General features: G+C 39.7%; 1 protein-coding gene and 1 long non-coding RNA gene across 2 annotated transcripts in view; one reads left to right on the top strand and one right to left on the bottom strand.

Moving 5' to 3' along the window:
- LOC145341492 (uncharacterized) overlaps positions 1 to 14316 on the top strand; it is a 37176-nt gene extending 22860 nt beyond the window's left edge. The window contains exon 3 of the long non-coding RNA XR_013886373.1: positions 13958 to 14316. This is a non-coding gene — a long non-coding RNA (uncharacterized LOC145341492). The remainder of the gene's footprint in view (positions 1 to 13957) is intronic.
- chrd (chordin) lies at positions 1669 to 24505 on the bottom strand. Its single transcript, XM_080186462.1, has 23 exons — positions 24364 to 24505; positions 23894 to 23997; positions 22133 to 22259; positions 21892 to 22038; positions 21667 to 21781; positions 20302 to 20398; positions 19490 to 19631; positions 19241 to 19381; positions 18820 to 18902; positions 18059 to 18206; positions 16708 to 16814; positions 16344 to 16460; positions 16101 to 16257; positions 14407 to 14648; positions 12475 to 12588; positions 11815 to 12021; positions 11605 to 11698; positions 10533 to 10583; positions 7191 to 7294; positions 6315 to 6417; positions 5801 to 5955; positions 4488 to 4581; positions 1669 to 1807 (listed from the first exon to the last, which is right to left on the bottom strand). The coding sequence occupies exons 1-23, from the start codon at positions 24503 to 24505 to the stop codon at positions 1725 to 1727; spliced, it is 2874 nt and encodes a 957-aa protein (XP_080042588.1). The 3' UTR covers positions 1669 to 1724.
- Positions 24506 to 25776: the final 1271 nt, after the last annotated feature.

The raw sequence follows: 25776 nt of genomic DNA, 5'->3' as shown, positions 1-25776 counted from the left end.
TCTCTTGCCATCTATTTAAATATATTTTCTTAAGGCAATAACAGCATAATGATCAACAGCAGGAGGTCTTTATATTTTTTCCTCTCTAGCTCAAAGGCACTGAAGCTAATCACTTGTTAATGAATGAACATTAATAAAGGAATGGGAACAATGCTGGAGAATGCAAATGACTGAGAAATCCAAGTTCAGATATTTTGTAGCTTTGTTGTTCAGCAGAGATTAAAATCTGGAACCTGCACCTTCTCTATCGTTCATCACTATACCACTAGATCAGTCTGCCCAGAGAACTGTTGGAGAGGAACCATCAGTGTGTTTAATCATTGGTGTTCTGTTTATTACTATTTCTTCATTAGCGTATTTGTTGCTTGCTGTGACTCTTTCCATTTATCACTGTCTCAAAATTGAAGGTAGAATTTGTTTTTCATTATTTGCGACTAATTGAAAGTAAAAATCAGCAAAGCAAGAAGTAAGAGTTCAAATATATTCCAGCACTGAGGTGTGATTTACTTACTATTTTAGTAACTTCTGTTAAATAGAAATATATTGATGAGAACATTGAAAACTGAATGAACTTACATTATTTACATTGCATAACCTCACCCACAGCAGAGTCCAGTCATTATTCACATTAACACAGTAACATGCAGTACAGACAGGGAGGGCATACTTCTATTTGTATGTTGTCATTTACAGTGAATGTTAGCAGGTGGTCCTCAGGTACAGCCCTGCACCAACTGTTCTTTATGTTCACCACACTCAATCTATTGCATAAAGCTCTCAGCAAAAGCCTGCTTCCAGAGGTTTACAGATGAAGTCTGTATGAGGAATTTAGGAAGAGTGCAGCTGGTGCTAGCTGGCAGTACGCATGTGAATTACCTCGTACACATCAATTATCCCACACTTCCCTCCCTGGGGTTTCACATATGCAAATAACAGTCACAGAAGTGGCATCCCATTCACAGTGAAGATTAAAAAAAAGGTCAAATGCAATGGGAGATCAAGTCACATGAATTAAGCAGCTTCTCCCACTTGGGAATTTGCAACAGAAACTTAACAGCAAATTGTTAAAAGACAACGAAAGATATCACCTTCATTCATTCCAATGTGTTCTGAGCCTTTTTCTCAGGAAATCCCTCACTGGATGGAGTTCACACTCCCATGTGATTTTCTTAGCTTTAATAACATGATTCTGGATTTACATTTCAAGAAACATTTCACATATGGATGAGAAGCACAATGTTTTCTTCTTTGCAAATAAAAATGTCTAACAATATGCAAGAAATCCATTCCCTATATTTTCAATGCCCTTTGACTAGAAGGAAGAATGGATGATAATCCTTTTGGAATGAATGTCATGTTTAGCCCATCCAAACACCTTTTGGAAGCATCTCCAAACTGAGCTTCATGTAACTAATAGGATTCTTGCAGGTCATGAATGTTCCCTCGTACTGAGACTGGAACATATAATGTATGCACTTAAGAATTCAGTGTGAAGAGCAAATCGCACGCTTGCCGAGAGTGTTCAACGTCTTTTGTTTTGCTTTGATTAACTGCACTGAGCCTCAAATCTACTGAGCGCGCTTAAAATGACTGATTTTTCTTCATGTGGCTTTCAAATGAAGCTCTCAAAACTTCAGCTCGATCAACTGAAGAAGACATTACAGCATTTATCACATGCATACACTGTCCATTGCATGTGTGGAGTGCATTCATCCAAATTCGGTCTATGGTTTAGAAAGCCAGCTGCTCTTCCCCTTCTTCTGACCTTTAAATTTCTCTCCATCTTCATCATAATACGAAGACAAATCTGGAGATTAAAAAAAAATATTTAACTTGTTGGAACACGCTGTTGGAAGCAATGTGTTAAAGATGCCAGAGCAGAAACCATTAAGCAGGTCACCATTTATAACATTTAGAGAAACATACAGGTTTCTCCCTTGCATTTTAACCTTTTCAGGAGGATTATTTCTTTGCCTCATGATGCTGCTGTCTCTTGCACTATGCTGAAGATACATATGTATGAGGTAAATTGTCAGTCTAATAACAGCTTTGATATCTCATGTATAAATTTGAGAAATAGCAATAGTATCCAGACAGTTTGCAAAGCTAACCCACAAGCTGCATTTCACCCTTTGATCTTCTACCTTCTACCTTCCTCTTTAAGAAGCACAAAATTCTATCTCAGCAATCAGCGAGATCTCTGTATTGTATTCTTAGGTTTATTATTTGAGAAATTAATTGGCTCCCTGCTTCTGACGCAAAATGTACATGGAATACACTGAGATACATTTTCAAATGTCGTTGCTCCTTGGAACATAAGAATATCGGACTTGAGAGCAGGCCATTTGGTCCATCAGGCCCGCTCGACCATTCAATAAGATCATGGCTGATCTGGTTGTGTCATAGAATGATAGAGATTTGCAGCTTGGAAACAGGCCCTTCAGCCCACCTTAACCATGTCGCCCTTTTTCTCCCAACTCCACTTTGCTATCTGCCCCCCATAACTGTCACCGAAACCTTGCTACCATTTATGCCGGTGGGATCTTACAGTCCAGCTGACACTGCACCCCTGCTACGGGTTTTCTGGTGGCAAGGGGTGCGTTCAACGGGAAACCCTGTTGACAATGGTGAGACCATAAGATCCCACCACCAGTGAACAGCATGCCACTTCCTGCCACTGCGAAACACATCGGGATGAAAATTCCACCCCTTGTCTATCAAACTTTTGTCAATTTCTGCCTTCAATAAATCCAGTGATGCAGCCTTCATTACTCTCTGGGGAAGAGAATTTCACACAATTAATGATTCTTTGAGGGGAAAACTTCTCCCCATGTAGTCAATAAGACATCTTGCTTTTTAAACTAGCTCCACAGTATCCACCCAATCAAATCCCCTCAGGATCTTGAATATTTCAATTACATAATTTCTTGTTCGTCTAAACTCCGATACGTAGAAGTCCAACCTTTCTTCATAAGATAAGCCCTTCATCCCAAAAATGACTTGAGTGAACCTTCTCTGAACTGTTTCTAATGCAATTATATATTTTTTTCAAATAAGGAGATCAAAACTGTCCAGATATGGTCTCACCAAAGCCCCGTACAGCTGCAGTAAAATGTCCCTATTTTTACATTCCATTTCTCTTGCAATGAACAGCCACATTACATTTTACATAAGAACATAAGAACATAAGAAATAGGAGCAGGAGTAGGCCATCTAGCCCTTCGAGCCTGCCCCGCCATTCAATAAGATCATGGCTGATCTGTTGTGGCTCAGTTCCACTTTCCCGCCCTCTCCCCATAACCCTTAATCCCCTCTCTTATCAAGAACCCATCAACCCGCTTCTTAAAAATATTTAGCGAAGCAGCCTCCACCACTTCAACGGGCAGAGAATTCCAGAGATTCACCACCCTTTGAGTGAAGAAGTTCCTCCTCAACTCCGTTCTAAACCGCCTCCCCTTTATCTTGAGGCTGTGCCCCCTAGTCCTACTGTCTTTTTTGAGCGGGAAGAGTCTCTCCACCTCTATCCTATAATCACTTGCTGGACTTGCATATTTACTTCTTTGTGACTTACGCACCAGGGCACCCAGATTCCTATGTGCCACTGAGTTCTACAACCTCTGTTCATTTAAATAGTACACTGCTATTCTATTCCTCCTGCTCCATAAACATCCAAGGTACATGGCAGAACTATGAACAATGATTTAAAAATTTAAATAAGGATCCAATGCTCATTGTAGGCACAGTGGCAGAGTGGTTAGCACTGTTGCCTCACAGCGTCAGGGACCCGGATTCGATCCCTGGCATGGGTCACTATCTATGCAGAGTCTGTGCATTCTTCCCGTGTCTGCATGTGTTTCCTTCGGGTGCTCCAGTTTCCTCCTACAGTCCAAAAGATGTGCTGGTTTGGTTGTATTGGCCATGCTAAATTCTCCCTCAGTATACCCGAACAGGCACCAGAATGTGGTGACTGCACAGGGATTTCCAGGGAATTCTTCCTCAATGAACTTCGCTGAGGAGCATTGTCTCAAACACCTTCACTTCACAAAGGAGGTTATCACCCTCATCTCACCTGCTACACCACAACTAGGGCCACAAACTAAATCCTGTGGTTCCTAAGGTCACAAACTGTACACAATAGACTCTTTCTAGGTGACGGTAGGTGTTATCAGTGGCATCTTGCGGGTGACAACGGGAGGTTACTGAGTCATTCTACAACAGGAGGAACCCCACTTCACAATGAAGTGGAAAGCAAGACCAGAAAATACGAGCCTTTGCATTCCTTGCAAGCCTCTCCAAGCTGTCATATACTGTGGATTCCACCCACACTGCCTTGTATGCTCTCAATCATCAGCTTGGCAGCTTTTCGAATCAAACTCCCTCAATGGACAGCTTCAGAAATACCTTCAGAATGCAACTGTCTTTAAATGGTGGAAAGATATAAGGACCTCCAAGCTGAGTTATTTTAAAGTAAATCTGCTGAGTTTTACCTTCACACTCTGGACAACACTTATGTTGTCGCTTTACAATGTTCTCACAGGTTAGGACTGGACACTTCTCTCGTTGACACTTTGTGGACCCTTCCTAAAATTCCAAAGCAAAGCACAATTATCAGATTTTGCTACAGGCTGTTACATTCAGTGAATCTAATTGTAGTCTTAATTCCAATTCTACCTCACTTGGTGTCAGCCTTGGTCCAGCATGACCACTCTTGTCTCTGAATCAGAAAATTGTGGGTTCACAATCGGTGTCCAGAGACTTGACTACATAATCAGTACAGTCATAAGGAATTGCTGAACTGGTGGACATGCTATTTTTCAGATAAGTGTTAATCTCTTAACCAATATTAGCAAAATATATTTGATCATTATTTCATTGCTTTTTGAGGGATCTTGTTGTGCATTAAATTGTTCCTGCGTTTCCCTATTCCAGTAGTGACCACGCTTCAAAAGTGGCCATGAAGTGCTTGGATGTGATCAGAAGCCCTCATGGGTACTTACATTTAGAAATTCTATCTTTCTAAAGAAATCTCAAAAATGAAGTTTAATATATTGCATTTCAATGATTTCATAAACAGTCAAACTTCAAGGCTCTCTGGAGGTATATTTGAGAAAAAACCTATTCAGTATTCAATAAGCAGTTTCAATTGATTCATCTGCATCTCAGTAGATAAATCCTTTAAAGATCCCCTATATTTAAAACAGTGATTAAAATATCTCATAGGCTGTAAAGAAAACCTTCTGATTTCTTTTCCCACTTATTTGACTTCTCTTTTCTCTCTCTCTCTCTCTCTCTCTGGGAGACATGCATCAACCAGTTAAAGCTGGAGGACAGACAATGGGTTTCCACTAACACTGCTCACTTAGCTAGAGAGAAGTACATTTTATAATTTTCTCTCCTCTTCAGTAAGGACATGCTCGTCTCTGCTTTATGCCCCCTGACATCAATGTGACCAATCTCTGAAAGTCAAAGTGGGGACTGAAACAGTGTTCTATCAATCCAGTCTGACACTGTGTATTAATGCTCTAATGTACTATAGCATAAAGTTATTATTTCTTAAGTGATCTCACAAAAACATACATGCATTACATGTTGCATGAAATTACCATTATAATTATTCAGAAATGTCCCAAAATATCTTACAACTAGATTTAATTTTCTTTGCAAACCAGTAAAACAAATTACGTCTCAATGACAGCATCTTTATAAATTTCTTAAAATAATAACTCTACATTTCAAGCAATATCAGCACTTTTGATGTGGTCTGAGGTATATGATTCTTAATGTTAAATAGAATACCTACATCACACCAGCAAGTAATGCATTTCATTTCCCCAAACGGAGGAACTTCAGGATGCCATTTATTATTGTTCGTGTATATGTGACGCCCAAATTTGCAGGGCCTGGGCCCATCAGCCTGCATCATGTCTGTATGGTCAAAAGGGGCAATCTCTGTAACTGTGGTAAAAAAGCAAATTTCAGAAGCAAGTTCAGGGTATCTATCCACAATTATGTACAGTTTATTTCTTGATGGGCAGTGTATATGGGTATTCTGGGGTACTTTTCAATAGGTTGCTGATGTTGCCTGACTCTAATAGTTGAGCAAACGCCCGTATTCACCAAACAGTTTCAATTGATTCATTTGGATCTCAGTAGCTAGATCCTTTAATGATCCCCTACATTAAAACAGTGACTGAAGTACTTCACTGGCTGTAAAGTACTTTGGGATGTCCCAAGATTGTGAAAGGTGTTAAATAAATGCAATTTCTCTCTTAGATAAAAGATTGTAGAAAATTAAACCAGTACAGATTACTAACCTGGGCACTCTTTACAGCAGTCTGAAGCATTCCTTCTAACAGGTTGGCTACAAGGCAGATGAGGGCACTGAACCTTCTCACAGTGAACCTCCCCAGTTGCCCCCTATGAATGAAATATAAAGAAGTATTTCGACATTAAATTATACATCACCAATATTATTGTAAAGTATCATCACATATAATGAAAATCTTCAGATAGTTAACAATTTTACTGCTTTTTAAAGAGCAAAATTATTAGTTCATTATTTTAGTTTAGTAAAATTATTACATTCATTTATTACTTTATATGAATGATAATTTTATTCTCATTCAATATTTCCAAAATTTTGCCTACCATCAGTTACCTTGAATGGTCCTGTCTCGCTTCTTAAAAATGAAAACTATGCTTGGCCACTATCTAATTCTCTCTAGTGCATCCCACCTAATGAGCTCAGAGAGATCATTTATCAGGTCTCTGCACTTTCTTCAACTCCTTCAGGATTCCAGGTTGTATCCCACTGAGCCCTGGCACTTGGTCTTCCCATACCTTTATTAACTTAACTAAAGTGTTCCACTCATCCATCACAATATCACACACTCTTTGGGTGTCACCTTATCACCAATAGAAAACAGAACCCCCTGTACATGTGAAAACTGATATCCCATCACAGTTCCCTTTAAATTATAGCAGCGGAGTGGAAACTGTGAAGAGCTTTCCATTATATTCATTAATTAGATATTGCTGATGTCAAAATAGTTGCTTATTTTACTCACTTCTGGGTTCAAACAGTTCTAACAGTAGAGATCAGACTTTTCAGGAATATATTTTAGATCCTTTAAAGATGAACTTTATACTTATCGGATCTAATTTCAGAAGAGTCTGAAGGAAATCCTTACCTTACAAGTGCATACTGCACACTTCACATAGCCAAAGGGTGGTACAAATGGATGCCAGGTTGTCCCAGCAGGATGCCATTTCTTGTCCCCATCAAAATAGCAGCCTGAAATATAATGTGATTGACAGTTCATCAGAATAACTAACTTCATTTGGTCCCTCTAGGGTCACTTTAAACTCTTTTCCAACAATAACAATGACTGTTATCTTATTATTCCAAAAAATAGAATTCTAGCAAAAATCAATCTTTCTTGACATAATTGCATAAATTTTCTATAATTCATTTCCTCTCCCAATTTTACAAATCTATTTACTTTAACTCTCTTGTAGAATATTCCCAGGATCATATGTCATTGCTTGGATATAATGTCAATCATGTAACCTGTTCCCAGTCTTCTGCTAATGAATGGGTCATTGGGAGAATCCCAGGGTAATTGGCCCTTGGAGCTTTACTCATCATAGCATCCCTATGGCACCACACTTTGGGATGTTTTGCTATATATTAATCAACAAATTAAAGCAGCGTATCAGAAAAAATATTCACTTAAACATAGCAAAAACTGAAATGGAAAGATTTTTGCTAGTACAATCAGTAACAAATATCAAAGAGCCATAAGAGACTACTGAAGAGAATTGAGCCATTTAGCCACCCCCATGTCAGCAATTTTGGCTGAACAATTCTAAAAGAGACGGATGGAAAGAGAGTGGACAGAATTTAATGTGCCTCTTGGAGCACATGGGGGGGTGGATTGCTGTTGAATTGGAAGGCAAGATGGAGGTGGAAAATCCTTCGCTTTCCTAATGCCATGGTATTCTCTCAGTGATGGGAATGGTTGAGGGCAGTCTTCCCGCACACAGGCTAACTAAGTGCCACTTCAGGGTTTCTGCCTACTGCTCTCTGGGGTGGCTGCAAAGCTTGGTGGCCTTTGTGCAGGCTTCCTAAGCCCCAACCCCTCCACCCCTCCCACTGAGCAAGGGCCACCTGCTTAAAAACCCCTTCCCAATGAACACCCATTTCATCAGGGCTTTTCTGGCTGATCCCAATGAGATGGACCCCACGCATCCCCCCACCCCCCTTCAGGTACACCGCAGCATCCATGCTGCTATTGAGGATTGGGTGCAGTCCCAGCAGCAACCATTGCTCCCAGTGAAACTACATAAAGGTACAGGAGCCATGGCGTAGGCAGTGTTAATTGTCTGATGGTGAAAGAATATGCCTAGGGCTTCCTGAAAAGGTTTAGGTTGCCTTGCCCTGAGTTTTCCAGCCCTTTGCCAGGACCACTGCGACCTCCACAAAAAGTGATCTTCCAAAATTCCCATGATTCTAGAACAGTCCCAGTGGATTAGGTGGCAACAAATATAACGGGAGGGATTTTACAGCCCTGCTCGAACCAAGACCAGAAAGTCTTGCCCGTGGTCAATGGATATTTCCATTTTCCGCCCCCTATCTGGTCCGATTCCAAGGTAGGCAGGGCAGTAGAATTCTGGCGAACACCACTACTTGAACGAGGAGGGAAAGAACATAGAGTAATTAGTCTGACATCTGCCATCAGGAGAATCTATTATTATGGAAGTGTTATCAAGACACTCAGTAAACCTAAGGATTAGGGAGAGTCACAATAGCTTTATGAAAGGGAAATCGTGTCTCACAAGTTTGTTGGAGGTTTTTGTGGTGTAACTAACTGGTTATATACAGGGGAAAAAAGTGAATGGAGTACATCTAGATTTCAAAGAGGCATTCAACAATGTATCACATAAAAGGTTATTTCACAGATAAGGGCTCAAGGGATTGTGAGAATAAATGGGTTTGGACAGAAGATTGGTTAATGGACAGAAAACAGAGAGTAGGGGAAAACAGAGAGTAGGGGAAAACAGAGAGTAGGGGAAAACAGAGAGTAGGGGAAAACAGAGAGTAGGGGAAAACAGAGAGTAGGGGAAAACAGAGAGTAGGGGAAAACAGAGAGTAGGGGAAAACAGAGAGTAGGGGAAAACAGAGAGTTGGGGAAAACAGAGAGTAGGGGAAAACAGAGCACTTTCAAGTTGGCAGGATGCAGCAATTGGGGTACTGGGTTGAAGGAGCCAATGCTATCTACAACCACATTAATGACTTGGATGAAAATAAGGAATACTGTATTTAAGATTACTCACAATACAAATTTAATTGGATCATAAACTGAAAGGAGGGCATAAAGTGGCTTAAAAAGATATGGGCAGGGTTAAGTGAGGGGACAGAAATTTGGCAGATGGAATGGATTTTCACCCTGGTGGTAGAGTGGGAAAAAAATGTTTATTAAATGCTGAGAAGCTTTTAAATGTTGATGTTTAAAGAGATATTGGTGTTCTCCTACAAAAAATACAGAAAGTTTGTATGCAGGTACAGCAAGTAATTGGGGTAGCAAAAGTCATGTTGGCCTTTATTACAAGGAGAATCAGTGCAAGAGTAAGGAAGGTTTGTTACAATTGTACAGTGAGGCCATACCTCAAGTACTGTGTACAGGTTTAATCTCCTCATCTGAAAAGGTTACACTTGTTATTGGGTGGGATGCAGTGAAGGTTCACTAGATTGATTCCTGGGATGATTGGGTTGCCATGATGTGGAGATGCCGGCTGTGTCTGGGGTAAGCACAGTAAGAAGTCTCACAACACCAGGTTAAAGTCCAACGGGTTTGGTGAACCTGTTGGACTTTAACCTGGTGTTGTGAGACTTCTTTCTATGATTGGGTTATCCAATGAAGAGTTGGAAGTTAAGTAAACTGGGCCAATACTCTTTGAAGTTTAGAAGAATGAAAGGTGATTTCATTGAAAGTTTCAGTGGGGCTTAACAGGGTGGACACTCAGAGGTTATTCCCCCTGGCTGGAGAGTCTAGAACACAGGGGCATAATCTCAGGATATGGATCAATCACTTACAACTGAGATGATTAGGCAGTTGTTTACTTAGAGAGCTGCGAACCTTTGGAATTGTCTACCTATAACGGCTGTGAATGTTCAGTTGTTGACTATATTCAAAACTGAGATAAGTAGGTTTTTTGAAGTCTAAGGGGATCAAGAAATATGGGGATCGAGGGGAAGATGGTAAAATTACAGAAGGGCTGTATGGCCTCTTCCTTTTTCTATTTCTCATGCTCTTAAAAACAAATCCCACTGGCCCATACAGCTCATAACCCTAAGTCTCTGCCTCAAACACATAACCCCTTGTTGCTATAAATAAACAGTGGAACTCTTCCCTCTAAATTATCTGTCAGATTTCTGACCATTGTCCCAATCGATATCAAAACTTTACTTAACAACAGCACACTGGACCAATAATAATATTTTTATAAATTAAGTTATATTATAGACTTACCTTCAACCTGCTCCACTTCTGTTTTCTTTTCATTTTTTGTTTCTACTTTATCTGTCAAAATTATATTAAAAATATCAAAACCAAATAAAAATCGACATTACCAGTTCAGAGGCAAATATTTACTTTTTTCAGGGACTATGAAATGAATTAAAAATTTTCACTAGTTGTCTCATTATTGCAGAGGAGATTCACCTGAATGCTGCCTGGGATGGAGCATTTAAATTACGAAGAGAGTTTGGGTAGGCTTGAATTGTTTACTCTAGAGCAGAGAAGACTGAGGGGGCAACCTGATTGAGGCGTTCAAGATTATAAGGGGCGTGGACAGAATGGATAGGGAGCAGCTGTTCCCCTTATTTGAGGTGTCAGTCATGAGGGGACATAAGTGAGGGGCAGGAGGTTCAGGGTGGATGTGAGGAAAAATATTTTTTTACCCAGAAGGTGGCGACAGGTTGGAATCTGCTACCTGGAAGGGTGGTAGAGGTAGGTTGCCTCACACCCTTTAAAAAGTATGTGGATGAGCACTTGGTACATCATAATGTTAAAGACTAAGTGCTGGTAAATGGGATTGGGGGGAGTTCAAGTGTTTCTAGAGTGTCAATGCAGACTAAATGTGCCGAAGGGCCCTATTCTGCACTATATGGTTCTATCATTCCATACTGATGTACATTCCATATTTTGAGCTTATTGGGACAGCAAATTATGTGATATCAGACACAACAATTGAATTTGGAGAAGCAAACTGCAATAGTGTGAAATATACAGAGTATATTTAACTTGAAACCTGCAGAATAAGGGAACTAATACACAATTTAGAATCTAAGGGTGAAATTTTATAGCCCATCGCAGTATGGGCGATGCCAAAAGATGTAGCAAGCCATTCAAAAATCCATCAACTTCAGGGGAACCAGAAAATCCCACCAGTAGGAGAGATTGTAAAATTCCACCCTAAATATTCCACCAAAGGGTTCACCCTTTCAATTACTGCTTTTTTTTCTATTGAGCACAATAGTGAAGGATTTGACAGTTGTTGTTATCCGTGTACCACATCACATTCTGCTAATTTAAAATATACCTTTACAAACAGGACAGCATTTATCCTCCACACGTACAACTTCCGAACAGTTCAGAGGGAGGCAGATGATGGGGTCACATATAACAGTCCTTTTCTGAAATAGAAAGAAGTTGTGCAAAGTTTGAGCGAGTCTGGTCAGACTAAAATCAATTAGCAAAATAAAATCAAACTGACTCTGAGTGTCACTCAAGCTGACTTTCATTCTGTCACCTGGCAACTACAGATGGAGCATTTCCTGTCATAGTCTGGTGCCCATCGAGACTCATGAGCTCGCCGCTGCCCTTCAAAGAAACAAGAATTTGGATCTTTCTTCAACTCCTCTGGATCAGGTTTAATTTCCTGAAAGAGACTGTCTTCATAATCGGGTTCCTTGGGTATAACAAATCCTTTCGACTCGCACTGGTTTTGAATCAGAACCTGAAGAGAATGGCAGTTTTAATAAGATCAACTATGATTTTGAATCTGAAGCTCTGTTAATAACGACACGCAGTACAAAGTCATGGTCCATTTCAGCTACTTGGATAGATTACCAGGGATATATCCAGCTGAGTGCTTTATTTAAGTGTGGATTTTCATGGTGAGATATTTTAATGATCCAGTTATGAAACAGAGATTTGGCAAAATATTTCTGTAGTATCTTACTATCCATTGTGGACAAACAAATGACTTTTTACATGAGCTATTAATCAGGATTCAGGTGAATTAGCTCAAAACATAATAGTTTAGTGCAGGAAAATGCTGATGTTTGAACAGTTTGCTAAATGTAGTGGATCTTTCTTCAAACTCATCTTTCTTTAACTTTCCATAGCAAAGTCCTTATTTGCAATGCACTAAGAGCACATTTTCAATAATAAATGCTCCTGTACGTACCTGCCCTCGTATCTCTCCTTTTGGATTAAGTTTTGTGCTAACTTGAATAAATGCAGTTCCTCTGTTAAGATGTCTCAGAAGTTCAGTGCTGATGTCCTTTAATATCCCTTGAGCCTAGATGAGCATGACAAAATAAGTTAGTTCGGCCTGTGGTGAAAATCAAGGTATTACCATGTCAAAGCAGGACAAATGACTTGCTGAGATATCATTGAAATTTCGAAGTATCACTAATTAACTACACAATCCCTAAAATGCATGGGAACATTATCTTGCAGAAAGGAAATTCTAATAGCATTAACCTGTTTAGCAATCATTCACATCACATTTGGACATATTTAGAAGCGACATTAAAATGGGATGTGAAGAGGAGTAAATAAAGGGCTGAAGCAGTGTGAAAGTCATACATTAATGGAGTACCTATAAATGCTCTCAAAGAGGCTGTTTAATCTACATGGTCTGAAGTTTTTTAAATTCCCTGCTGTTCAAATATGAAGAACCAGGCTGAAACTGTCAGTGAGTGTTAAAATAAAAACATCGGCTGCAGGACTGCTTGGATCAGCAAGCTATCTGGAATAGGTTAGAAAAATCACTATCATCGGTTCATACAATTTCAATAGAATTCTTTGTTGACATTTCCCAAAGACTACCAGTATGTTATTATAAATACTTGGTTGCATTTCATAAGCTACAATTATCTCAGCAGGATGTTCTAAGTTCACAGTTTAATTGACAATTTAAAAATAATTAGCTGCCTTTGATGTGGAATCAGAAATAAGTTTGTTTTTATAGGAGATTGTACATTTGAGGAGATGTAAAAGCTCTTCAATGGGTTTCATGTGTGAGAAAATTTTCACTATCACATATGTATGAATGACAGTTTTATCAGATTGTTAAACTTAATGTTTTTCATCTCCAGATGGCTTTTGAGGTCTGTCAGTAGTGGGTACTGAATGAGTGGCTATGTAGGTGCTTGTGGGACCTGGGTGAAGGGGCCCATGAGTTGGCTTAGGGGCCATGGGAGGGCATGAGAGGGCATGGAGTGAGAGAATTCATTGGTATGAATGGGCCAAGGCTAAGATGTGTGAGTAGTGAGAAGTAGATGGTCTAGCTGTGGATCTTCTCAAACAACAAAGTCCCAGGGAACCAAGGTGGGACTTCTTAAACAAGCTTGCCTCAGAACTCGCCTGTCTCCATGACTACCTAGGATCTGCTTTTGGGATTGGCTCAACGTTGGCCTTCATCCCCTCAAAATGAAAATTGGATCAAACAGGATGCTTTAAACCAAAGGAGATTGTCCTCTCAATTGTGAAAATCTGGTCCATTCTGTCTGTAGAGGCTAAGATGATCAAATCCAAAGGCCTAGTCATCTCACAACGTAAGTATCATAATGTGCTATAACAAGAATGAGCTACACAGGAAATTACTTCTGAACTAAAACAGTTTCTGCTTTTCCATTCACATCTTCTTCTATCTTTTACTGAAGGTGCTCACCTTCTGCCAGGATATGAGTCCTCAAGCACTTGAAGATCTCCAGATCCCTGATCTAGTGTCTTATTCATTTGAGAATCTCAACAGAGAGCGTTGGCACACTACCTTAGCATGGGTCCAATCTATTCTCACTGGACATCCGCACATGAGCACTCTTGCAACCATTGGGTCCAGAGTTGGAACCCCAGCTGATTCAACTCTTTTTCATGGATGCTCAGTTAATACTAAGACTCGGACTACTGCCCAAGCTGAGATCAGCAAACTCAAAACCAACCAGGGATCAACTGAATTGTTTAATGTGTCAATTACACATTGTTATTATTGTCAATGAATAAATTTCTGAGGGTAACCTCATGAAAATTCTGCCTCTAGTCAAATTCCCTGTGTGGTTGCATGATTTTTCTTTCAAAATTACAGTACAGTACAACTTAAACAATTTTGTACCTCTGATCCGTAAAAGCCTTTAAGGAGGCGCTTGTGTTCCCCACTGTTATCATCCATTTCCCCAATCTCAGCAAATCCGTGGAGGTGTGCATTAATGGTAATATCTTCAGCTTTACTAAGTCCAGACACAACTATCTCATAGTGCAAGTGGCAATGTTCATCCAAGGACACCCATGCATGGCCTGCTGAACCAGTCTTTATAGGAGGCACCACAAATTGTCCAGCGAGAGGAATTGGAAGCTCTGTGGAAGAGAGATTCTTTGCATTAATATTTTTAATATTTCACATTGAGCTGAATCACAAACAAGTTGAATTTTGCAGTTTTATCACAGGGCCCATGACCTGTCACAAGAGGTAAAAACAGCATATGCAACTAGTAAACACACTGCAAAAGATACCAAATGAAAAATAGAAAATGTAGAAAAGATTTATGAGAATGGTTCCAGAGATGAGGTAACTTCAGTAACGTGAATAGTTTGGAGAAGCTGGGTTGTTTTCTTGAAAGAAATAAAAGTTAAGAGGAAATTAGATATAGGTGTTCAAAATCATGAAGGATCTAGCATTTAGAGAGAAACTGTTCCCTTTGGTGGAAGAGGCAAGAACCAGAGAAGACGGATTTAAAGTGATTGGCAAATGAACCAAGATGCCATCAGGAAAGATGTTTTTATTCAGTGAGTAGTTAGAATCTGGAATACATTGCCTGAGAGAATGGTGGAGGCAGATTCAACTTTGAAAATGAGCTGGATAAGCACCAGAAGAGAGGAAGATTTGCACAGCCTTGGGGGAAAGAGCAAGGGAGTGAGAATAGTTAAATTGCAGAGAGCCAGCACAGGTTTGGATAGGCTGCATGGACTTCTTCTGTGCTGTAAATAGAGTAAAGGTTTGTTAGCATCTCAAAGGAAAACACACCTAGTGTTTGTGGTTGTGACCTCAATCAGAATTTCTCACCTATTTTACTCAAACTCATAATACTACACCATTTACCAACCTGCCCAGATCCTTTTGGGTTACTGCCCAATGGCTCCTGCCATTAACACCTATGAATTTCAACAGTTGTCTATCCTCTTGAGTTATCTAGAAAACTTGTAAACAACAAAAACAGCAACACATATCTTTGGGATTCCTCTGGCAACTGGTTAGCATTTTAATACCTCCCCATGAACCACCACCCATTTGTTGGCTAATTTCCAGCCACCACCAGTGCAGCATAACACTTAGCCATGCATCTTGAGAGCCCTTAACATGTGTTTTAGTGCCTTTGCAAAAATGCCTTTACAAAATCCTAATTGATAACAACACAGAAAATTGGTTGAAAGCAATCTGCCTTTTCTGAACCCATGTTAACCTGCATCTGTCCTTCCATCTGATCACTCATCAAAACCTGGAACAAGTTTCCCCATAATCAAAAAAGACTCGCAGTCTTTCCGATTTGAGGGCACAACTCTTGCTATTGTTCTAAAAGGCAGGAGTCACATGCAGATCTGAATACAGCATTTTCTGTTTTTATTGCATAAAATTAAGTTGAACAAATTAAATGACAGGATTACTGCAGTAAATGTATTTTTGTGTAAGATTTCTAACTAAACATATTAATTGTTTTGAATCAAAGGCTGCCATAAAATGGGCATCTAGCTGTCCACTCTCAGCTGAACCATTGTAGACTTCTTATAAGGTATGTCTTCTATTTTCCTTACCATAGTATCTTGCTTGAAGTCCACTATAGAGTAAAGAACTGATTTGTCCTCTTAACTCTCCCTCTTCATACTCCTTTGTTGCAATGTTGAGGAAAAGCTCATTCTGCAACAGCATATGAATGTCTCGAGCATTTAGACTATTGCTAACTCCAATTGCCTAAAATCACAAAAGGAAAAGTTAGAATTTAAATCACCAATAATTATTTATCAATGCCGTTGTACTTTTTCCTCCAAAGTACTTACAAAACTATTCCTGTAGTCAGAAGTTATGTCGTATAAAATATTACGTTTGTTCTTGCGCCGAGGTTTAGTTTCAATTGTGAGTCCTATAACTTCACTGGCTGTGCCAGCTACTTGTACCTGTGGTAAAATAACCACGTGCCATAATTATTTCCCAGTAACACTTTCAACTGGCTGTAAACAAGTATTTGGAATCATCTCAAATTATATTTCAAAGTATAAATGAAGTGAATATAAATCATGAAATATAGAAATGGTAGATAATTTAGAAATTATATGCGTGTAAATTCATTAGGCAGGACTGTTTTTAATAGTTTTTGGTGTAGTTTCTTAGACAATAAGTTGGAGCAAAATGTGCAATTTTTACCTGGAATTCTAGGGTGCCATTATCATGCAATATGAATTTGGCTGAGCCAACAGCACCGGTTTTTGTTGGTGTAAGAGCATTCCCACCTGATAGCACACTCTGAATAGCTATTAGAAAGAAGGAAAATCAGTTTTAAAAAATCAGATTAAATATATTCAACAAATTGGATTATACACAACAGTAGAAAACTGTGCAAGAAGCATTGACCTGGTCTAAGTCATGGAAGAACTTCAATGTTAATGTTATTCAAATATTAACCATTAGGAGGTCAACATCTATGAGAGCGGGTCAGTTTTCCCAGCTTTGCTCTTCTACCAATCCTTATGCCAGCCTGAAAATGTTTGGTTCTGATGGAGAAATCTATTCAGAAATATGGCTAAAAGCCTTCTCAGATTGTGAATGATAAGGATTCGAGTCTAGAAATCACGTTTGCACTAATTGCCAGTTTGTTTGCCTACAAGCCAAGAATAACTAGATTTAAAAAGTATATGAATTAACTATTAGGTTGTAAAAGCCACCAAATTGCAAGTCCTTTCTTATTGATGGGCATACTACTTAGTTTAATTCCTTTATAAGTGTGCATTTATTCTAAAGTTAGTATAAATGTTACTTTATATTGGGCACACTGCTGACACATTGTGATATCCTGAAGTTAATGCCAGACACATCTGGAGCTGCTAACCCTAATATCTCACTAGGTGCATTAATAAAGCAGCAATTACTGCTGGCAGAAATCCAGTCATGGCACAATATTGTTCCAGTGAGAAGTTGTGAAAGTCTCCCTCCACTGCAGGAACCTCACAAATTAAAATGAAGCTTTGAAGAATAAACAGAGGAAGGTAAGAAGGATGATATGAAATCTTACTGTTTTTCATTATAAAGATAGCATTATTTATTCTAGAAAGGTTCAGACAGTGAAATTTGTTTGAAGTTAATTGACGGGATTGGTTCAGGCCATTATCTGGAATGGATAACGATGGAAGGATGAGATTTTAAGTCTATTAAATCTGCAGGCAAAGAATTGGATGAGGTGCCAGGAATTGCTTATTTTACCTGTGGAACAAACTTCTGCAAATATGGTTTGGTGAACAATTGCTATGGTTCTATCTCCAAATTTATAATAAAGCATTTGGCATAAGTGCAAAATGAAATTGTACTTGACTACTGTAACTTTGAAAAGCCTCAGAAAATCTAACAAAGCAACGTAAATGTCCTCTACATATTTTTAACCAAGATTTCTGTGGCTGCTCCTCTTAAGTTACAGTAGACTAGTGGAATAAGCACTCAGAAATTCACCCCCAAACTCTCAATGTATTAAAGTAGTTTCAAGTTAACTAGATTTTCCACTTACTGTCACATGTTTTCTTGCCTGTGATGAATCCTGAAATACGATCTGGATTTCTGCCCTCAGTCTCTAGGGCAATTTCTAGCTGGCCACGGGAAAGCAAGAACATCTCCTTGTTACTGAGATCAGTCATCACTTCAGCAAAATCAGAGTCCTAGACAAAAGAAAAAAAAGGTGTTTTCCCAACTTCATATGAATTAATAACATCATTGTGGATTAAAAAGCATTGTACTATTAAAAAGCATCAGTTCTTAAGTATTAATAAATTAGCAACAATCTTAAATATATTCACATTTGAACTTTCATATCAAAAATTACCTCAAATTTGTTATCAAAATTAGCACAATGCAGCACCAAAACTATATTCAACTTCAAGATAAACTCTTAAGATTGAGAATTATGATCACTAACTATTAGTTAACTTTGAATTAGTGACGTGTCTAATGGGAGTGCATCTCAGAGTTTTTTGCACTCTCTCCTTCTTCTCAATGTACTCTATGAACAGTATATTTTGGCTGTATAGCGCACAAGAAACAATACTTTTCACTACATCCCAATACATGTGACAATAAATTAAATCAAATCAAAAGGTGTGTTAAGGGTCAGTAAGGGATTGGCAACTTCTGGGTTAACCCACACTTGAGACTAAGTCTGACATGAAGGGCTAGATGGCCTACTCCTGCTCCTATTTCTTATGTTCTTATGTTCTTATGTTTTGTTCATAATGTACCAGCTACTGGACTGTAACATGCAAAACAAGATCTTACATGAGTGCTTATGTTGGCTCTGACTTCCCTCAGCAGTCTGTGTCTGTACAGCAACTGCACTCGCACGGGCACCATGCTGCGATCTGCAAGGGAGCAAAAAGAATTGTGAGCAAGCATTGCTTCACAAGGTTATGTGCAGATAAAGGGGGTGTTGCACTGTGCTTTATCAATTGGTCAAAACCACAACATGCAACAGTAGTAAATAAAACATAACTATCAAAACCTAAATAGGGTTGTGAAAATCTTAATAGGTAAAGCACCACTGTCTTCAAAAATAACAATAGTGTTGCCTTTTGAAATTTATATCAGGATACTATCAAGTAGGATTATATTAAGAGAAAGGTCATAATGTCCCCGTCAGTCCTTTTGAGTTAGTATTTGAATTGAATAAACCACCCAAATGTTAGGAAAATGATTTTACCTTTTTCACTCCTCTTCAGCAACCCCTCAAACATAATGATGAAGTGCAAGTTATTCTCGACATCACTCAGTGTCATCATAGCAATACCACCCAGTCCTGAACGATCAAGGTCAGTTGAGGTCAGCACAGAACTAAATGTCTCTGGGGAAATAGAAATATGTTAAGAACACTAAGTTCCATAATCCTTCACATAGTTTATTTAACCGGATGGAAGCGATTTCTTCTACATTTTTGAATGTTACAGCTTACCAGCGAAAAGTGCCCTGTGTTTGACAATCTTGCCTTGGATGCCAGCATCTGGTCGGGGCTGTGTCATCAGAGCAACGTGGAGCTGGTCAGATTTGAGGAGCTTGATGTAAGGTTTATGCACATTCCTCCACATGCCGCAGACCTACAAAGTCAGCCAGAGGCATAAAACAGAAAGTGGACGTCAGAGCATCATACAGTCGTAGTTTTACGACACAGGAGGTAATCCTTTGGCCCGTCATCTCTCTGCTGGACATCAAGACGTGTTAAACCCAATTCCATTTTCCAGCACTTGGTCCACCACCTTGTATCTATGGCATTTCAAGTGCTAATCTAACTTCTTCTTACATGTTATGAGGGTGCCTGCCTTTATTACCCTTTCAAGCAATGAGTTCCAGATTCCCACCATCCTCTGGGTGAAAAGGTTTTTCCTCAACTCCCCTCTAAATTTCTTGCCCATTACTGTAAATCTATGCTCCTTGGTTATTTACACCTCTACTAAGAGGCAATGTTTCTCCCTATCCACCCTATCTAAGCCTTTCATAATTTTGTACACCTCAATCAGGTCCCCCTCAGCCTTATATACTCAAAGGGAAACCACACCAATCTAACCAGCCTCTCTGGATAACTGAAACACTCCAGACCAGGCAACATTCTGGTGAATCTCCTCTGCACCCTTTTTAGTACAATCACAACCTTCTAGAACTGTACATAATAATCTAGCTGTTGCGTAATGAGCATTTTAGGCTGTTCCATCATAACTTCCCTGTTCTTTCTATAAATTTGGCCATGGTGAAAGTTGACATATATCTTACCAGATTGCTTTGTGGTGAAGTTGTCTTGTGGACAGGATGTTCAAATAAAACAGTACCATCACGGTCCCGAAAGCTAACCCTGATAGGACGGCTGACTCTATAGAACAGAGAGAAAACAGACCATTTTCAGATTACTGAGGGGGATTTCCTCAACTCCCTTTTTTTTAATCTAATAGTTAACAACAGCAGTATCTGCTTTCCTGAATCCTTGCTGTTTTGTCTGAGGTAGAGAGCCAAACTTTTAGAAATGAATGAAATGCAAATTTGTATCCATCTCTAAGGCAACATGCTGAACTTTTTGTCCTTCTTAAATGTGGAAATATATCAAATATGTTACTGAACACCTGACATTCCCCCAAGGATTCAATACATGAGATTACACTTGAAAGATTACCTGATTTTAATGGCAGAATGTCTGCAAGACAGACATTTGTTGAAGCTCTTATTGAAAAGTCAATGTTATTAAATTGAAAGTAAATTTAAAACATACACGTTATTGCACAAACGCAAACACTCGGGTTTCTATAGTATCCAATTTGTGTTTTCCCATTTTATCCAGTTTATGTTGCAAGGTAAAATGAGAACAAATACAAAACCTGCGCACACTAAGCTGCTACAGATTCACAGTTCCTGCTTCACTGTGGATTTTCCATGTGGATTTTACTCCACCCCCTGTGAATCATCACATCCTGGGAGATTTAAAAAGGCTGGAAATTCTGGCAGAAGGCAGCCAGGATAAAACAGAATCAGACCTTACCAGCTAGTAGAACTTTGCATCAGAGGCAATGAGTTGATGGTTTTAATAGAATACACTGGGAAAAGCTGCTTTCATTTGATTGAGTAATGAAAAATCGTCAATCTACAAAGTTTTAGAAAATTATACTGACACAAACTCTCATCTATTTCTTTTATTGCACTGAGGTAGGGGGAATTCACCAAAGAGTGGTCAGCCTGTGGAATTCATAACCACAGGAAGTAGTTGATGCCAAAACATTGAATGGATTCAAGAGATGGCTGGATATAGCACTTGGGGTGAATGAGATCAAAAGCAAGATTAGACTGTTGAGTTGGATGATCAGCCTTGACTGGAATGAATGGAGGAGTAGGCTCAAAGGGTCAAATGGCCTCTTTTTGCTCCTATCTTCTATGTTTCCATGTTCCTATGAAACATTGATTTCTCTATCTTCCTTATTTATCATTACCATTTTTAAAAATTATAGCAGATCCACTAAGTGCCACTAAAATTTGATCTGTGCTCTCCCTTCAACGTGAAAGTGAATATAAAGTAGAAATGTAGTAAGTCTGCTATTTCCTTATTGTCCATTATAACTTCTCTTGCATCCCCCCACTCTCCATTTGAAATACCTTTCATAATGAATGGCGAATATCAGGTTGGATCTGACCAGGACAAATCGAGCTTTGGCCACTCCTCTGGATGCTGACGTTTGTCCAGATGTTTCCGTCAGCAAAGCGACAAAATCTAGGGAGAGAGACAGTGAAAAGCTCCTTTAATTCTCCACCACTAAGGTCACACAGGATTTTTACACACAAGTGCTGTGGTTCAAAAACTCGCGAGTGTCCAATGCATACCTGTCCTGCTGTCATCCATTGAAATGTCCTCGGTGCTGATGTAAGAGCGATCATTGTGACTTTTCTGCAACTTGTCCTCTTTTTCAAGAGGAAAGTGTTCAAATCCATCGAATATCGGCTCGGCTTTCTTCTGGGAACTTGCACTCTCTGCAAGTGAGAAAGGGCGTTCTGTTAGACCGCCTGGAAACTTGACTAAAGATCGGAGCGTTGTCAATTGGTCGCCATAGCGACGAATGCTCACCTTTGGGACAACTTTTGCAACAATGTCCAGGCAGTAAGATGGGAGCATGACAAGAGGGCTGTGGGCAGTCCTGTTTAATATTCCTGCAGCTAACTTTGCCATTGATTTTTCCTCTTCGATTCCTTTGCTTTAAAAGACGAAAATTTGAAAAAGAAAACATATATTTCTTGTTTGGAAGCAGATCAGAACCCACAAATAGCAGTGAATAAACCCATTACAAATAAGAAAACCGCACTCCCAATATTTGATCCCAAAAGAGAAAACGCTGGAAAATCTCAGCAGGTCTGGCAGCATCTGTAAGGAGAGAAAAGAGCTGAGGTTTCGAAGCCAGATGACTCTTTGTCAAAGCTGCCAGACCTGCTGAGATTTTCTAGCATTTTCACTTTTGGTTTCAGCTTCCAGCATCCGCAGTAATTTGCTTTTACCCAAAAATGTTTGATCCATTGACAATACCGCGTGGTAGATTCCACTGGATTGATAGCTCTCCAACTCATATTCAAGAAGAGAAATAAACTTTCATTGCCTAACGAATGTTATGGAATGGGAGAATGATTTTGCTTTGCTATTCCATAATTCACAACACCACTTACCCAACATAACGACCAAAGCTTGATTAGCAGGAATACAGTAACACGTTAGTCAAATACACACTCAGTTTAGAGGGGGGGGAAGATGCATTAATCAGACAGCACCTCATTAGCAAGGTGAGTGTCAATTGAGGAGATGGGCGTCTTCCTAAAAATTGAACTGTGTATTACTCCCCCGCAAACAGCACATAATCTCTTGCTAATGGGGAAATAATACATTGCGTAATTGATTGTGGTTAATTTGCAGACGAGTCTGAAAGGTGATTGAGTGAAATTGGCTTATGTTAAATGCAGTGGGAAATGTTAATTCTTGGCTTGGGCGGGGGCACCGGCCTATCTTGTGGAGTGTGCTCCTAAACTCAATCCACAAACTTCAAAGTACCAACATAACAACCGCAGAAAGCACCTCCTGTGAAATCCTACAGTGGAAACCTGAGAAGACAGAACGAGAAATAACCGTTCAGACCCACTGCCCATTTCCTCTTGATGATTCACAGAAAACTCAATCCAGGCATTTGACTCTTTTTTTTCTAACCGGGGCCCCATACCGTGAACGCTGTGAAGCAGCTTCCAGAGCAGACCTCACAGAATGAATACTGTGAAGGCAATTTCTGGCTACTGTAATAACGATCTCATAACATCAATGTGAAGGAAATGAACACAGTGGCAGAGCGTCCACAATAAGGATGCTCTTAAACATTTAAGAATATTGTTGGGGAAACCCTATAACAATAATGTGGAGCCTATTGGATAAATATGGCAAAGGAATCAACAACTTAGATGTAGAAAAGGCCCCATTGAATGAATACCGCGATATGAATAAAATAAATGACTACGAATGCTGCAATCTGAAACCAAAAATGAAAATGCTGGAAAATCTCAGTAGGTCTGGCAGCATCTGTAAGGAGAGAAAAGAGCTGACGTTTCGAGTCCACATGACCCCTTTGTCAATGCTTTGACATTTTTTCAGCATTTTCTCTTTTGGCTCATGATGCGAATATTGCCAAGACCCTGTCACTTTTGAAGGCAGTAAGTGGATTTCTAATTGCAGCAGAGAATCGCACTGTTTATAGCAACTCGTGGATCTAAGGGAGGCATTTCTTTTCAAATAAAGTACAAACGGAATGACAACAAGTTCTATTAAAAATATACCTGCAGGCCATAATAAACATACCGGCTCGCAGTGGCAAACGACACAATGCATGACTCCGAAGGGCTGTCCCAGGTCAGGGTGCCAGGTATCCCGAAGACCGTACACTTTATCACCGAAAGAACAGCCTACAAAATGACACAAAGAGTACATCTGAAATTCCTTCGATACTTCACTTAAATACTTCCCACCAAAATCCAAAACTAATTTTCCAGCATTTTCTGTTTTTGATCCAGAATCAAGCCTTACTCCTCTCTGTGACAATAATGAGTGCAAATTCAGAGTTTTGCCGAGAAAGGGTGCAAATGACTTATTTCCGCCCCCCCCCCAATTTTTTTTCCTGTTTCGAATTCAAAAATAGGGGGACATTTCCCAGCGAAAGAAATTGGAGCAATTGGGAAAAGAAACTATGACTAGTTATTGTCACTTATTGTCCATGAATTGTCCTGAAACATAGCGAGGTAAGGAACGACTGCAGTAGGGGGCTAAGTTACCTGCGGCTCCTTTAGAATGGGTCTGGTCATCTTCTGCTTGGATGGGTAAAGAAGGAATCTTCGGCCGCAAACCGGCTGCTTCCGACAACAACTTAAAAATAAAAAGGAGATGTAACACGAAAAGCAGATAATCTGTCTTCATTGTGTCTAAGTGTATCCAACGAGCACTTTCTGGCTGGGCGATGATCCTTCCAGTTAACAGCAGAGGCCTTGAGAAGTTCTCGAAAGCTGCGTCAGTCTGTTGTGGCTACAAGAAAACCAAGCCTTCCAATGTGCCCCGCACTCCTGTGTGTTTTATACACTCCGAACAAAGCCCCTGAACATGCATCAAAGTCAACAAAGCCTTAATCATTGGAATATTCCAATCGACTCATAGAAAGATGATTAGCGGACGCAGCGTGGGATCCTCTTCAAGCTCACTGGGCAAGTGTTAAAACAATGAAAAACAGACCTGGGTAAACTGGGAGCCGAGAACCAAGTGTGTATCTTAAATCCCGAGAACTGTCACTGTGAGATTGAATCAATTGAGTAGTGAAATACACTTTTCCTAAGCCCTGGGCGGTATTTGCATTTGTCTGAAGCGGAGAAAGACCGGGTGAACATTGTAAATTGTCTGTGAAATCAGCTCCAGAAAGCTGTTTGATTGTGTTACTGCCCAGGTGTCTGCCCCTTTCCCTTGTAGCTTTTGCGATGTACCTGTTTCTAAACAAGAGCAATTTTTGGATACTGTAATAAAGATCCCATAACATGAAGGAAAGGAACACGATGACGGAGACTCCATAGCAAAGATACTGTTAAATATTTAAGAATATTATTAAGGAGACCCGAAAACAATAGGTACAATTCATTAAGTTACAATATTCTGCACTGTTAAAATACACATCAGATCCCATGTCAGAGTGAGAGTGAGCCTCTACACAACATTTGGCAGGGCAGAAATCTTGAGTGCAAGCCTGTTTTTGCTGGTCTTGAGATAAATTAAACCGGGTGACGCCGCCGCATTTAAAGGTTTCATTCCCACGGATTTGAAGCAAATGACAGATTCATGAGTTTGAGATGCAGTGGTTTCGGGACTCGGAAGCGATGTTATTTATTCCGCCGACACAGACAGGTGCAGCAGCCTTGGGGGATATTTAGATGTGACATATTGTAGACTGAGGGAAATGTTGCCTACGTGAACGCATCTTCACAGTCGAACCAGAGGTGAACTCAAAGACAATGCCCAGTTCTGGTGAGGTCAGATGGGCTGGTATCATCCAAGGACCCAGGCAGTTTTGGCTAAGAACATTCCCACCTGCAGAAAGGGCTTGGTTCACATCGCTGCAAAGAACCATACTTTCCCCATCTAACTGAATTGACACCAGTGATACGGTCACTGTGAAACTTGATATGACAAAGAAATACCATGAATAA

This window comes from Carcharhinus amblyrhynchos, chromosome 3, assembly GCF_965287045.1.
Source record: "Carcharhinus amblyrhynchos chromosome 3, sCarAmb.v2.hapA, whole genome shotgun sequence".
NCBI classification, from domain to species: Eukaryota; Metazoa; Chordata; class Chondrichthyes; order Carcharhiniformes; family Carcharhinidae; genus Carcharhinus; species Carcharhinus amblyrhynchos.
This window is presented reverse-complemented; position numbering and strand designations above follow the sequence as displayed.